The following is a 15,952-nucleotide window of genomic DNA, read 5'->3' on the forward strand; positions in this document are numbered from 1 at the left end:
CATTAAAACATTTGTTTCCCCCCCCCCGTAAAAATACTCCATCAGTCTAATAACCAGTGGTTATTTCTAAGCTATTCAACTCATTCAGCATTTTCAGGATCTCTGTCTCGAAACGAAACTATTAAAAAAACAAACTAATGATGGGTAGCGCGTTGTATGCTCAATTCCATGTCCAGCAAAACAGTTCGTTTTAATATCTAAATCAACACACATTTGTGCTGGCTAAGTTTGGTGAAAACATCCTACGAGACACCTGGACCATTCTGCAGCAGGACTCCTGTCCATAGCCGACGTGTCAACAAGAGTGGGGAGAGGGAGAGCATTTGTGCCATCTTCCTGTAGGAATCTAACTTTCTACTCTCAGTAAAGAGCCTACACTGTTCTGGAGAAAAACAGTTTAATTTTTAAAACTGTTTCTTGGGCCATTAGTGTCCCAAGAGCAAGACTGTGTTGCTGCATGCAAAGGTAACAACAGAAACGCCTGCAACATGTGGATAAATTAAGCAGGGAAACACGATGGTAGAACCCAAAGCTTCAGTAATGTTCACCAATATTTTACTTTTTACTGGGCTTACTCAGTCATTTCTCAACACTATCACTATCCTACCCCATCTTATCACCACTTGAGCTGATATTCAATTATTCTATTTCCCCTCCACAAAACTATTTCCTATTTTCCATGCTCCTATGTAAATGTTATGGAAGCATCAAGACACTATTATACCAACACAACACACCAACTCCTAATCTTAGAACTTAGATCTCGATGTAAGAACAGCTCCCAGATCAGCACGCTGTCTTACAGATGCTATCACGCCTGGACTGTAAAAGCTTACACGGTTATCCCAATATTGTAGATATTAAAACCCCAGGAATATTAAATTAATATTAATATTCCACTGTTCAGCCACGAACACGTCCACCTTCTAACTGTGGAAACCGGCAACTGTTGCATTAAGCCCAAATTTTACTTTCTGTATTTAAGGCACAAATCTGAAGCAGTTAAATCACTCAGTTATCACAGTTCAGTAAATAAACAGAGGCCTCTTTTGCAGCAGAAGTTATTGATAAAAATCTGTTAATAAATCATTCCAAGAATACGTTCAACTAGAAAAATCAAACACAAGCTGAACCCACACAAAACTTCCAAAAATGTAAACAGTACCACAACTGAGTTAATTCTCTCAAGTATTTATCGAAATGTGCTTATCTAGCTATATCCAGTCCACCACTTTATTCTTCAGCAGTGAGAATTCCCACCCCACAGAGCTCAAAGGAGCTACTTTATGCACTACTCCTCGAAGACTCAATTGTTTCTCAAAGAAGTGTTTTTTCCCCCAAATAAAACCTTGCTCATGGGACACTTCCCATCACGTGGGCAGCGTACACCGACTAAATGAGTAACTCCTTGTCGATGTTGCAGGCACAATGACACCGCAGCAGCGGTTTAACGAAGGATTTGTTCTAATCACATTAAGACTTGCACGTGCACTACCTGCACCAACATCCCAGTAGCGTGATTCAGCAGGAGAGAGACCAAATTTGGATTAAACAGAGTCCAAAGTCCAGTTCCCATAATCAGCATTTTAGAGACACGCCGAGACCTTACGGCAGGCAATTCGGTATGAGCCACCACTACAAAAATTCCCTCGTCCATCAGCATCTTATCAGTCCTGGAGCTGTTTAGGACAGTAATGCTCAGCATTAAACCAATCCAATTGAATGTAACTGCAGATGTCCCTATTACCCAGATGAACGCCTAATGCTCTTTTATAACCCTTTTAGACTCTTAGTTACAGTGAAACACTCAAGAACAAAACCAACAAATAAAAATAAACAAAGCGTAATGCAATAAATACCAAAAGAATATCTGGCTCGCCATCAAAAGTTCGGGGTTGCTGTTTTGTCCCGTTTGACTCACACACTATGGAAACTACTGCCTAAGAAATACCTCTGCGCCACAAAAATATCTGTTCTCATCTCCAGCCACTTAACTTGTGAGCAAGAACAACTCTTTTCTCATCAGAAGAGCTCAATAAATGAAAACTCTGGGAAAGGGATCTTCACCCACTGCTTCAATCCTGTCCAGTGCTTTGTCACACGTCACCAAACTCATTTTAAAAAGGAATCGATGCCAGCTGCTGTGTTTGTGAGCAAGTCCCAATCTTACAGCAATTCCAAGTTGCTCTTCTGCATACGGCTGCCCATCACCTGGGAATTCCATGAGAAAAAGGTTGTCTTCTTTATGCCCAACCACTAGCGAGCGGGATCAGAAAAGACATGAAAAAAGTGCAGAGCAGGCTCGATCAAGGTCACAGAGGTGGAAGACAGATTGTCAACAGCTAAAGCCATTGCTGACAGCCTGTCGAGGAAGAAGGCAGAGTTAAACACTGCCATACCAGAGACGTACAGAGTAACTCTGCTTTGAAACAGAAGCCCAAATACCTCCAAAATGAAACTGAAAAAAAAAGCCACAAACCACTTTTTTTAAAAAACCAACAACTTACTAAAAACGCTATCAGTAAAACCACAGCTTTAGTTACACCACTTACCCTTTACATGGGAAACTTCACAGAGATCAGTCCACAGAAGCAAAAAAAAAAACCACCAAAAAACACCCCAACCTCAAAACCACACCACCACACCAACCTTGGGGGGGAGAGAAAAAAAAGGTCTCTCAAATCTAGAGAGCTAGACCAAGCTGTGTGGTGCCGTCGACACGCTGGAAGGGAGGGATGCCATCCAGAGGGACCTTGACAGGCTGGAGAGGTGGGCCCGTACCAACCTCATGAAGTTTAACCAGGCCAAATGCAAGGTCCTACATCTGGGTCGTGGCAATCCCAGGCATAAATACAGACTGGGTGGTGATTGGATCGAGAGCAGCCCTGAGGAGAAGGACTTGGGAGTACTGGTGGATGAGAAGCTCAATATGAGCCGGCAATGTGCTCTTGCGGCCCAGAAGGCCAACCGCGCCCTGGGCTGCATCAAGAGGAGCGTGGCCAGCAGGTCGAGGGAGGTGATTCTCCCCCTCTACTCTGCCCTCGTGAGACCTCACTTGGAGTACTGCGTCCAGTTCTGGAGTCCCCAACATAAGAAGGACATGGACCAGCTGGAGAGGGTCCAGAGGAGGGCCACGAAGATGATAAGAGGGCTGGAGCACCTTTCCTATGAGGACAGGCTGAAAGAGTTGGGGCTGTTCAGCCTGGAGAAGAGGAGGCTCCGGGGTGACCTTATAGCGGTCTTCCAGTACCTCAAGGGGGCCTACAAGAAAGATGGGGAGAGGCTGTTCAGGAGGGCCAGTTATGATAGGACAAGGGGTAATGGTTTTAAAATAGAGGGAGGTAGGTTCAGGTTGGATATTAGGAAAAAATTTTTTACCATGAGAGTGGTAGAACACTGGAACAGGTTGCCCAGAGAGGTGGTGGATGCTCCATCCCTGGAGACGTTCAAGGCCAGGTTGGACAAGGCCCTGAGCAACCTGATCTAGTTGGAGATATCCCTGTTCCTTGCAGGGGGGTTGGACTAGATGACCTTTGAAGGTCCCTTCCAGCCCTAACCATTCTATGATTCTATGATTCTTGGTCAACAAAGCATCGAGAAAGCTATGGATTGATAGGAACACAATCAATGCTCCTCATCAACATGAAGGGTCCAACAGGGGTAGTCAGGTGAGTATGAAGGAAGGAATTCCACTAAGGACAACAAGACAACTGGCGATGCCGGCAAAAAAAACTGGTGGGCATTTGTGTATAAGGACAAAATACGAGAAATAAAGAAATAAAGCTTGGACATCATTAAAGATTAAGCAGCATATGACAGATTAAAAAACATACAAAGGAAAATAACCAGGTAGTGAGAAAGCTTTCGTGAACAATCATGGATAGTTTTGTATTGTAACCACATTTTGCTCCAAAGATACAAAGCAACAGGTTGCTATCTGCAGACCCCAAAACCACCAGGCCACCCCCCACCCAAGCCCAGACACCACGCAACACTACCATGACCTCCCATTAAACAGAGCATACTACAGGCTTCAGTACAAGCACTATTTTCTACACATTTGAGTAACAAATGAGCCATAGATTGTCCGATACAGAATAGCAAAAATAGTTAATGTGTGCCCGTGCAACCTCAAAGCAGTAGGAAAACACAAAGAAACCAAGAGGACAAGCTTTTCAAAGCCATGTTGTATTGCAAGGTTGAAGCAAGGACTCATAGCCTACCATCCCAGGGAAGTCTCCATAGCAATTCACAAGGGAGTAAGGACAAGATTCGGTCATGCCTGCAGTTGTTCCCTCCTTCGGATCCACTGACCGACAGGAGGTGCACGCAAGTCAAGCAAGAGCTGATGAACAAATCCTCTTTTAGCTCCTTCCATTACTTAAAAATAATAATAACTAAAAGTAAAAACTCCACTTCTCACCATCATCATGTTAGTTTTTATTTGTGTGCCCATATTTTGGGAGAATAACCTTGTATTTAGTCAAGAGAAAGCTTCAAGGTTCCCACAGACCCTTATCTACAACTTTCCTGACCCAAGTGACATGCTTAACCCTATCTCTACCTAGTCATTGAAACCGCAGTGCGACCCCCTCCTTTAGAGGACAGCATTTATAGGACATTCCACCACCTTGACAATCCACAGCCATTTCAGGGTCACGATTTGTTCACTGGAGTCATATGCACAGCAGATTTTCTGAAAGCAAGCATCCCTCCGAATCGTTCCCCATCTGTGTCAAGACTCGGAAACTCAAATATCAACAGCTACATCCATCTGGCTCAGCAATGAGAGATTTCCTGTTTCTGGGTCCACTACAGGAATACTTTTTACATTAATAGTTGCTTTTGGTTTACTTCATTTCTGATACACAGCCTTTGCTACAGATACCACTATACACACACCGCGTTGCAGCAGAAGCAACTCAATACTAAGCACCCAACTACATTCACTGAACCATTCCCTACTGGCAACATTTTCTCCTGCAGACCAGCTGGCAGAATTAGGAGGATGTGAAAGGCTAAAGCATCAGCTGGGAGGCAGGCAGGCACGCCGCTGGAGACACAGGCAACAGCAGAGCTTTCCATGACCCTGTATCCCTGTTCCCTTCCAACAACTCCCTGCACAGGGACCAGAGGCACCACCAGCACCAGGGTTTGCCATCTTACTACTTCTGAATTTATTTTTTTTTTATTCCTTGTGTGGAAATTAGGAAAGCCTTCCTCTGTTAACACAGCACAGTTGAAGGTCCTTGTGCATCAGGTTTGGGCATGGTCCAGCATCACCCGCTCCTGTTCAGCACCAGCCACTCCCTCCTGGGACCTAGGGGCTATTCAGCTACGTTCCCTAAACATATGTTATTTTATCACAGCCAACTTCAGATCAAGTGATGTCAGTATTTCCGTGCTTTGTTTGGAGAAGGAGAGGGCAGGCAGAGCAAACACAAACACCTAGGACCAGGCTTCCAAAAGGTATCTGGCTGTTCAAAGAGGCTCCGGGGCACATCACAGTTCGTTAGCTCTCCCAAACCCCAAGCACCCACCTGCACGCTGTCAGAGCTGCTCAGGACAGCTCCACGAAGCTGTCACCAACCAGTCAGGAACTCACCACGTCAAGCCACGAGGTTCTTCCATGAGAAGGACAATTCTCCACAGTGCCAGCGACGATGCCCTCCGCACACGGGGCTCCTGCTTCGCTACAGTACGCTCCCAAAACCCTGCACCTAGCTCAGCTCGGGAGCTGCCCAAGCAGGTTTCCAAGCCCAATATTGATTAATTTGTGTAGGAAAGACATTAGTAACACCGCTGCTACAGCACTAAAGATGTACACAACAGATCACGGTAAGAAACCAAGTGCCTACAAGCACATATATCAATTACACACACTTTTACTTCCACTCGTGTTTATAAATTACACAGCAAACCCTGCATCCCTCATTGCTTGTATTTTCTACCGGGTAACAAAGACATTTTGCAACTCCCAACACCCCGTGGTAAAATCAGCCACCACAAACCTCTGAAAACTTGTTATAAAAAGGTTTGTGCCAAAACAATATAAACAGTGCTCTAAATAAAGCAGCAGTGCTAAGAAATATTATTAAAAAACTTCCAAAAAATCAAGTATGGCCAATAGTTACTTCAGTTATTCATCCATCTGTTTGTTTGGTTATGTGTATGGATACATGATTGCACATAATAGTTCTCGATGTAATTATTTCAGTTTAGTTACAAAGCTATATGGAGCGGAAAAAATATTTCCAGAGATATTTTGTATTTTGCTGATGAAAATGAAATCCAGCAACTGCTCCTTCTTGTGTTACAAGTCTTTACAACAGAAATCAGATTTAATGTACGAATTACATAAACACGGGAAGATAAATAATACCGTAAATCTATAAATGTTTTCACAACTACAGCCTGAAAACACAGATAAAGTTTCAGAATTACAAGAATTATCTCTTTTTGAACAGTCTTTTGCTTTAGATAGGGCATGATTCCAACTTCCCCCCTCAAGCTAAAGGAGGAAAGTATTCCAGTAAGTCATTAAGGAATTCATTAAAGCATTATTCAGAAAACAACAATTGTCAGAATAGCCTTGGGATCTACCACAGGCTGGAAAACAGAATTAAAAAGTTTTTAAGTTTACCAAAAAAAAAAAAAAAAGACATGCTGATTTTTCAGTGGTCCATCTCCCCGTTAAGGCAGACCCATAAAGAAAAGCAGCCCGTGTATTTCTTCGAGCCGGCAATTAGCTGACACGGAATGTTTTGGGAAAGTTTCAGACTTGCAGCAAGTAGAAGAGGAAAGGTAACACTGACATCTTTAACGGAGTGAACACTTTAAAACTGAATTAGCACTAGTTCCTCAATTGGCCTTCAATTCATTAATATAAGTCAGCTTTCAGCTATTTACCTACAGTTGGACACATCCACAGGTATTTAACACGATGTACTGGATTTCAGTCCTGAGGACTACTAAAGGATTAGACAAAGTGTATCCTGCGTTTGCCCAACAGCCAATACTGGACAAACTCCAGAAACACAAATATTTCAAGGAAAAAGTACTGCAATTCTTATGCCTGCAGTTGCAAGCTGACAGTAAGGCTTCCTGGAGACACTGGTTTGACTTTAAGTTGCATCCAGTTTACTTTCCCGTTCCCCAAAAACTTTGCCTATGCAGGAAAGAAAATGCATTTATAATGCACAGAAAGCTGTGCCAAGTAAGGCAAAGAGAATAAAATCAAGATTGTACCAGTGCACCTAAATCAAGCATTTATGGCAAGCAAGAGACAAAGGAAAACTACAAAATCCACCGAGGTACTACTTGAAATTCAAGTGGAAATTCAGAAATTGTTTTCCCCTGAATTAATACCAAACCAAAAACCTTAAATCAGGACCTTGTTCTATCATCACTTCCACACTTGTGTATGATATAAAGTGTAAATCCTCATCTTGTGAAAATTCACCCTCCCCTTTCATTTTTTATGAACAAGAGTGTCAATTAATAGTTGAAAAATTCCTAAACTGACTGAAAATTTTCTCTGCAGAGTTAAATGAATGCTCTGTATTATGCTCGTAGGCAGCCAGCTGCCTATAGGAAGTCAGTTTGTTTGTATTGTACTCCACGAGGAAAAAAAAAAAAAAAAAAAAAAAGACTATTTCTGGTAAATCCCTTCAGGAGTCATTTCTTAGAACAATCCCGGTCTGCAATGCTGTCAGTGACCTGGACAAAACCAAACTGAGGAGCACGCACTTGCTTCCACTTGTCCAGTGTCTTTATCCTGCTCCAATCTGTTGCTTGCAACAAGCATTTATTGACAGGGAGCAACAGTGACTGCTGAGTAAACTGAGCGTAATCAAGCACATGCCTACAGTCAAATTAAGGTCATTAATTTAGGAACACGTACGCCTCACCTACCAGTCCCTCACCTCTGCTCCATGTGATGCCAGGGACGGGGAACACAGAAATGCATCCCATCAGCAAGCAGGGAATTACAAAGTATTGCATGATATCACAAAATAAAACTCTAATCCAGGCACAGAGGAGGGTGTGTTGTCTCTAGGAGACTGAATTCACATGTCCTGTCTGACAGCCCTAACCTCACAGCATCACTAGAATTCCTACGATGCATTCCTGAGACGCACCACTAAGACGTAACCTTTTTCAATTTCCTAAAAACCTTCTCTTCCCTACTTTAAGGCACGAATATGCAAGCACAAGATCATCGGCTCCCTTAGTAAACAAGAGGGAGTCTCCATGTGCCACCACCACTCACTGCAGCTGTGGACCATAAATCCAGGATCCCATGGAAGCCTTACATCTGTCCTAAACCACCGCAGTCCTCCCTCGAGCAGCAGAAGCAAGGAGCACTTGGCCATAGTAGCTCCTGTGCTTCCAATGGCACTGCTCTTAGCAAATTCCTGTCTCCCCTTTCAAGGAACCATTGCAAGAGCACAACCCAGTAACCAAACGCGTCACAACCTTTGTATCACCACTTAGCCCACCACCTTGTTACGGCCCTCCTCTAGTAATAAAAATAGATATGTATTTCTGCATACCTGGTTTGAAGATACTTCTATACACACTTTTTGAAAAGCTATCCAAATCCCAGAGAGGCACTGAAGTACCCTAAGCTTCTAATGTGGCCAAAGTCCATCCTGTTTCAAAGCATCTAAAAGTCAGGCTAGTTATGATCCGCCTTGATGTGACACACAACAAAAACTCACCAGTAACAAGCAAAAATACAGGAACTCCCAAACGGTGTGGCTCACATTGGTGTTGTTTGTGAGCTGGTTCTTTTGTTTGCTTGTTGTTTGTTTCTTTTTTAGTTAATGCACACGTAGACACACACCCCACGCTGTACAGAGTGTACCTGAGCCACTTGCATAACACTGGCTAAGGACTGGGAACGACTTCTCAAGTAGCTGGGGCACCCTGTTCAGTTAGGGGAAAGCTTGAGTGCACCTACATATGCCACAGAAGTGCAACAACTGTACATACACAGTCATAAAAATACAGACTATTTTTAAAATAGAATCACAGAATGGTTTGGGTTGGAAGGCTGGAAAGATCATCTAGTTCCAACCCCTCTGCCATGGGCAGGGACACCCTCCACTACACCAGGTTGCTCAAAGCCTCATCCAACCTGGCCTGGAAAACCTCCAGGGATGGGGCAGCCACAACTTCTCTGGGCAACCTGGTCCAGTGCCTCACCACCCTTCCTCAGAGGAAAGAATTTCTTCCTTAGATCTAATCTAAATCTCCCCTCTTTCAGTTTAAAGCCATTGCCCCTTGTCCTATCACTACACGCCCTCGTAAAAAGTCCCTCTCCAGCTTTCTTGATAGCCCCTTTACGTACCGGAAAGCTGCTATAAGATCTTCCCAGAGCCTTCTATTCTCCAGGCTGAACAGCCCCAACTCTCAGCCTGTCTCCATAGCAGAGGTGCTCCAGCCCTCACATCATCTTCATGGCCTCCTCTGGACCCGCTCCAGCAGCTCCATGTCCTTCTTGCGTTGGGGACCCCAGAGCTGAACACAGCACTGCAGGGGGGTGTTGCTCACCAGCCCAGGCTGCAGCTCCAAGGATGTCATCGCATCTCCCACAGCCAGGAGGAAATGGCCCGCCTTTTGTAGGCAGGGCCTAAACCTTAATTAGATAATTACCAATTCAACCCAGCTGGGTGATATAGCCATAATTTCCCCTTTTTCTCTCACAGTTTTTTGGTTTTCAGGAAGGCTTTACGGTGAGAGAGACCTAGTTCATTCATTCCGACTCCAGCTCGCTTCCCTCTTTTGGGGTAGCAGCTTTACCTTCTTTATCAAAGGACTTCTCGCTTCGGCTCTGGCTCCAGCTCTTTTGGCTCTGGCTCCAGCAAGGGAGTCAGGGTTGAGGTTTTCAGGGTCTCTCGTGAGGGTATCACATCAGGGTCACCAGATGTTGCTCACCAGCCCAGGCTGCAGCTCCAAGGATGTGGTTGCATCTCCCACAGCCAGGAGGAAATGGCCAGCCTTTTGTAGGCAGGGCCTAAACCTTAATTAGGAAATCAATCAATTTATCCCAGCTGGGCAATCTGGGCAATAGCCATAGTGGGGGTCTCACGAGATCAGAGCAGAGGGGCAGAATCCCCTCCCTCACCCTGCTGCCCACGCTGCTTCGGATGCAGCCCAGGACACGGTTGGCTTTCTGGGCTGCCAGCACACGGTGCTGGCTCATGGTGAGCTTCTCATCCACCAGCACTCTCAAGTCCTTTTCCTCAGGGCTGCTCTCAATCCAAATGCTAATGGCCTTGACATATATGTAAACTTTGACATTATACATGGTATTAGGAAGCATCTACCCAGGCATCATGTGCTGTCCTGAAGTAGTAACACTCAATGCAGCCCCCTGCACAGATATCCAGCCCTTTCTTCATCCAGGCTTTGAATTTATGAAGCTGTCCAAAGCCAGGAGCACCTTGCCTGCCAGGCAGAGCCTGTTCAGGCTTACTGATCACGGCAAGAGCACAACTATCCATGTTTCCCAGTGACTCATTAGGAGTAGCAAAGCAAAGTAGAGTCAGCATCCCGCAAGTTAACAGGATCTCAGAGAGCACAAGCCCTGTAGCTGGGTAGTTCTCCGGACACGCATGGCACTATTTTTCTATTCCATCACTAAAAAAAAAAAAAAAAAAAAAGAATCACAGTACTGGTCTAATTACTCCATAGCTGCACACACTTTTGAACACAGAGGCATTTTAAACATGATGTTTGTAGTAATCATATAACCACAGCACCACTTCTACCTCTTACTGCAGTTTTAAGTCTAAAGAAAAAGGGTCAAACAACAGCAGAAGTCAAGAGGATTTGGAAGCCACTAGAGCCACCTTATGATAGTCTTTCTCAGAAGGGCTAGTCAGGCTTGCAGACTCCCCAGAGCAGCTCATTCCATCTCCTCTCCACTGGCATAAGGAAGAAACACCACCGTTACAACGTCCACATCTCACTAAAAGCAAGAAATGTGAGACTGAGCAGCCACACTCCGCAGCCACTTGGGACACGGAGGGTCTGCAGCAGACAAAGGCAGCTCCTGGGGCTCCCCACGGGCTCGGGGAGAAAGACATAGCACGGAGCGAGGTGCTGAGACCAAGGAAGAGGACACGTGGCACGGGGAGTGCAGAGAAGCTACTGCAATTAAGCTGATCGTTTTCCTGTTCCCGACAGTTTCCCGTATGTTAATCTAATAACTGCATCATCCCATTATATCCACACCCATTCCTCATCCAACCTCCCCGCACGCCGAGCCCCAAATTCTCTCAGGAAGCGGAGCTGAGTCACACTCACAACTGCCTGCTGAGATAATGCCTGTGCACTACGGGGCAGCGCTCTTCATTTTAAGGCAGTAAATTTAGTTTGCACGCGTGCTGGGCGTCCAGCGTCACCTGCAAACCCCACCGTGGAGCGGGTTGAGCAGGAGAAGCGTTTCTTAAAACACTTCGTCTCCTACCACAATTTCAGGACAGGTATGTTGCCAAAAAAAAATTATTCCATCCGCTTCACAGTCAGCAAATCTTTGGGACTTGAGGTGTTCAGAAAGCTTTGCTGTGCACAGAAACACTAGTCAAGAGGAGGAAAGAAAGTATGGATGTATTATGTATGCTTATGTGTATATTTTATAAATACACATCTTTTATACATATGCACACACGTATGTATACATTAAATGTTTCTGAGCTCCCACCACTGAGACATAAGTAATATAATCCAAAATAATATAATTCCCTGTTATTTCTGCTTTAGTAAAGCGTATACACTACATATATTACATGTCCATATGACTAAGATGGCAGTTCAACTTACAATCCAATTAACATCAATCAATTAACTATTTCAATTATTTAGGAAGAGGCAGATGGTTCTGTTCCACTGTCAGTCTCCAGGACTGGCCATGTCAACCAGCTAGGAAGAAAAATCATAATTAATAGTTCATTATTAGCATATTCACCTTAACAGTGTCTTCTCCATTTCTGTTTGGGACTGTAACTGTTACATCAATTCTCCACAACCTGAAAGTTTCACAAGCCGCAAAAAAATGAAACACCAGAAGTCTCAGAGCATACAGAAGTGCCCTTTTTAACACCGCAAAGACGCGTAAAACAGGTGCAACCAGACTCAATATCGTGTCTTCCTCGGGAGGAAACCCAGCAACGCTGAAAAGAAGCTATCCCTCCCAAAACGGCGTCCAACAGCACAGCACGGGCCACTGAACTGCAACGTTCAATTAGCTCTAAATCTGATTTTATCTCCTTGCAACACCACGTCTGTTTCAACTCACACCCCTGCAGTTCAGCAGAGAAATGCCCTAATTTTGCTGAGGATCATCCCTCTCAGCTAACTTACAGCAAAAGGAAACGAGAAACTATCATAGAAAAACAAACTTATTATAAAAACCTGACAAATTTCACAAAAAATACAGACAGAGCACCAAGTGAGCACATAATCTCGTGCTTTTTGAAACTGCGAAACAATTTTTTTTTTTTCTTAAGTTGCGTTTAAGTCTAGTTCTCTTACTACACGTACAATTTCCCACACTGGATATCCAATCCTACTTAAAGTATATTTTAAAATGCTCACTTCTTATTCTCTCACCCCTTCAAAGGCACTTCTAAGACATCAATTCCTGGAAACCCAGGTTGGGGCAATCTCTTCTGCCACAGTATTAGATAAAAGTTCCTACAAAACAGGGACTTGCTCTCGAGTGTCCCTGGTTTATATCACCAATATACACTATGTGAAAATTTAGTCGTTCCGGTCTTTCAGAAGTATCCTACCCATCTCACACCACAAAGCAGGTACCTGGAAAACTCAATGAGCAAGTGCCATCGGTTCCACTTCTTCATTATATTTGTCCTGCATCCTCAGCACTGGTATTACAACTCACACAGTGTAACTGCCCAGCTAGGATTTGCTAGTAATTTAAAAGTCATGCTCTTGTTTTCTAGGGATGTACACATAGAATTTAATTCCTAAAATTAACTTGGGCTCTGCTCAGATCCAGAAACGCCCTTCTTCCTGCTCATGTTATTTATACAAGGTTTAGCTGTGGGTGTACACGAAAAGTAAGTTGTTCTTCACAACTAATAGAGTCCGAGAACTGTGGTGCACACTGAATTTCCTACTTCCAAATTCAATAGTCAGATTTGTTTTTTCCTTCCCCCAAACAAACGCTCTCACTCATGCCAATAAAGTTTTCCTCTCTACAACCCCTAAAAAACGCTTTTGATCAAAACGAAAACATCTTCAATACCAAGATGGGCCTTCTTGGCACAACACTGCCCAAAAATCACCGGAGTTTGGTTCCGTTTAATCAGAGCAGAGACGTTTTAACCACCGGCAGAGAACAATCCCTCTCTATTTTAGAGGGACGGAAGCAGCAGAGTACGAAATGGATCCCCGGCAGCAGCAGCGCGCAAGGGCAAAACCTCTCATCTGTATGAAAATCACACTCCCTGCGAAACCAAGAGCCTTTTTCCCTTGGTAGCCTTAAAATCCTTCCTCTCCTAAGGAGGGATAACGAGACGAGGGAGCACCGGGCATCTCCACAGCGCACGGCGGGCTTCCCACCCACCCCGCTCAGCCCCCACCAAGGATCCAGCACTGGAAGCGCATCCTGTTTAGCTGCCATCAGGGATGGGGGAAAAAGAAAAAAAAAAAAAAAAAAAGAAACCCATGAAAAAAAAAAAAATGACTCAAAGCCCTCTTCTATTCAGACAAAGTAGTACTCGGGAAGAAAAAAAAAATACATACAGGAGTAAAAGAAAAGGCAACTTTTCGAGCGAGGATGACTCAAAGGCAGCTGCGCGGCGTTTCCAAACAACTTTTAAACTTTCCCCCTGCAAATCCCCGCCGGGCGGCGGCGGCCGAAGCCCCGCGGGAGCGGCGCGGGTGGGGGCTCAGCCGGCGGAGCGAGCGCGGCCGGCCCGGGGGCTCCGTCCCGGACCCGGGGGCACCGGCCCGGCCCGGGGGCTCCGTCCCGGACCCGGGGGCACCGGCCCGGCCCCGCGGGCGGCCGAGGAGCTTTCCCGGGGCGGCGCGCCGGCGGCGGGCGCTGCTGCCCGGGGACGCGCGGCCCCAGCCCGCCGCGGGCAGCGGCCGCTCGGAGCCGGACGCCGCCGCAGACCGGCTGCGGGGAAGCCGAGGGAGAAGGGGGGGAGGCCGCGGGTTCCCGCAGCGCAACAGGCGGGAGCGGGGCCGGGAGAGTCCTCACCTACGCCGTATTTTTCCTCCCTTTTGGTGGGAACCCAGCGGGTCATGGCGCTGGGGGCCGCGGGGGCGGCCGGAGCGGGCGGGGATGCGAGAACCCCGCTCCTACGCCGCCATTTTCCAACCGCGGGACGGGAAAAAGTTTTACCGACGGCGGAGTCATGTGGTGCGGGCGGAGCCAGCGGCCTGGCGCCCCGGCCGGTCGGCCGCCCCGCCGCGGGGGAGGCGCGGAGCGCGGCGCGGCGGGACGCGCCCGGCGGCGGAGTGCCGGTGGCGGGGGGGAGCGCGGGCTCCCCGCTGCAGAGCCCACCCGGTCCCCGGGAGCCCGGCGAGGGATGGGGCCGGAGTCTCAGACGACCCCCTCGCCCTGCCGCTCGCAGCCGGCGCTGCCGGCTGGAAACCCGGGCCGGGTCCCGGCGCGCTCCCGCACAAAGGAAAGCGGGATGGGGCGGTGCATCCCGAATTCTCTAATTATGCTCCAGGTGCAGCTGGCCTCGCTCTGCCGGAAAGTTTCTTCACCTTCGCAAAACCAGCTTTATCCAAACGCAACGTGACTTTCTGCATCGCCGCACTGCCAGGCGGCTCCAGCGGTGGGATCCCAGTCTGCTCCTGAGAAATCAACCAGTTTCTTGGTTGGTCTTTAGGTTTTGCTCTGGTTACTCCAACCACCTGGTCCCCGAGGTTTTCTGTTTCCTTCCCGGAGATGCAGCACTAAACTAAGGCTTTTAGAATCATAGAAGCATGGAATGGTTTGGGTTGGAAGGGACCTCAAAGACCATCTAATTCCAACCCCCCTGCCATGGTCAGGGACACCCTCCACTACACCAGGTTGCCCAAAGCCCCATCCAGCCTGGCCTTGAACACTTCCAGGGATGGGGCAGCCACAGCTTCTTGGGGCAACCTGCTTTTGCTAATGTTTGATACCAGCAGGGCTCTCTGCCTTCGGGTAATGGCTCATCAGTCCAAGTAAATCTTTCCCTGGCCATAAAGATTAGAAACCTTCTGGTCTCTAAATCTAAATCAAGAAGCCAGTTCAAACTTAACACTTCCTGGCTAATGAGAGTGGGGAATATGTGATTGCAAAGGAAATGAGCTTCCTGATTCCCTCCTCTGCACTCTTGAAGAGATCCAGTACCATGATTAAAAAAAAACAACCAAACAAACAAACTTAAAAATAGTCTTTAGCAAAAAGAAAATAAACTGTGTAAAAGTCAGCAGAAAGAAACACTTAAGAGAAATAAGGAGAGGTGAAATGTCTGACTGACTATCAGTTTTTAAGATCAGTCCTCCACCAAAGGAGGAGCCTCATACCACAAATTTGAGAATGAAAATAGGTCCTTTTTTGAGGTCAGGGTTGAATCTTTTCTCTCCTCTTGTTTCCTCGTGTTGTTAGGAATGCTGGGGGGGCCATATTGTCAGGTTTTGAGACCAAGTATTCATCTCAAACACCTGAAGGAGTCTACTCCTCTTTCCATGTGCCTTCCCTTTTCCCATCCTTGAGGTTTGTGCCTTCCCTCTTCCTATCCTTGAGATTTGTGCCTTCCCTTTTCCCATCCATGAGGTTTGTTTCCCAGGTCACCACCTACACATTCCAGCTAAACTGAATTTCGTTGTTCCTGTCCTGCAGAATCCAGAGGCCATTGTGACAGAGCGAACTAGTGCACCTTTAATGCATTATGCCCGGGAGTGAGAAGATCAAAAGGTTTTCCAAGTCAGC

The 15,952-nt window shown here is 46.3% G+C and overlaps 1 protein-coding gene across 1 annotated transcript in view; it reads right to left on the reverse strand.

Annotated features, from left to right (window-relative positions):
- Positions 1-14,297, reverse strand: part of DOCK1 (dedicator of cytokinesis 1) — a 316,175-nt gene extending 301,878 nt beyond the window's left edge. The window contains exon 1 of the mRNA XM_086616514.1: positions 14,240-14,297. Within this exon, the coding sequence (XP_086472640.1) occupies positions 14,240-14,285 (46 nt within the window). The 5' untranslated portion in view covers positions 14,286-14,297. The remainder of the gene's footprint in view (positions 1-14,239) is intronic.
- Positions 14,298-15,952: the final 1,655 nt, after the last annotated feature.

Source organism: Tauraco erythrolophus, chromosome 9, assembly GCF_009769465.1.
Source record: "Tauraco erythrolophus isolate bTauEry1 chromosome 9, bTauEry1.pri, whole genome shotgun sequence".
Taxonomy (NCBI): Eukaryota; Metazoa; Chordata; class Aves; order Musophagiformes; family Musophagidae; genus Tauraco; species Tauraco erythrolophus.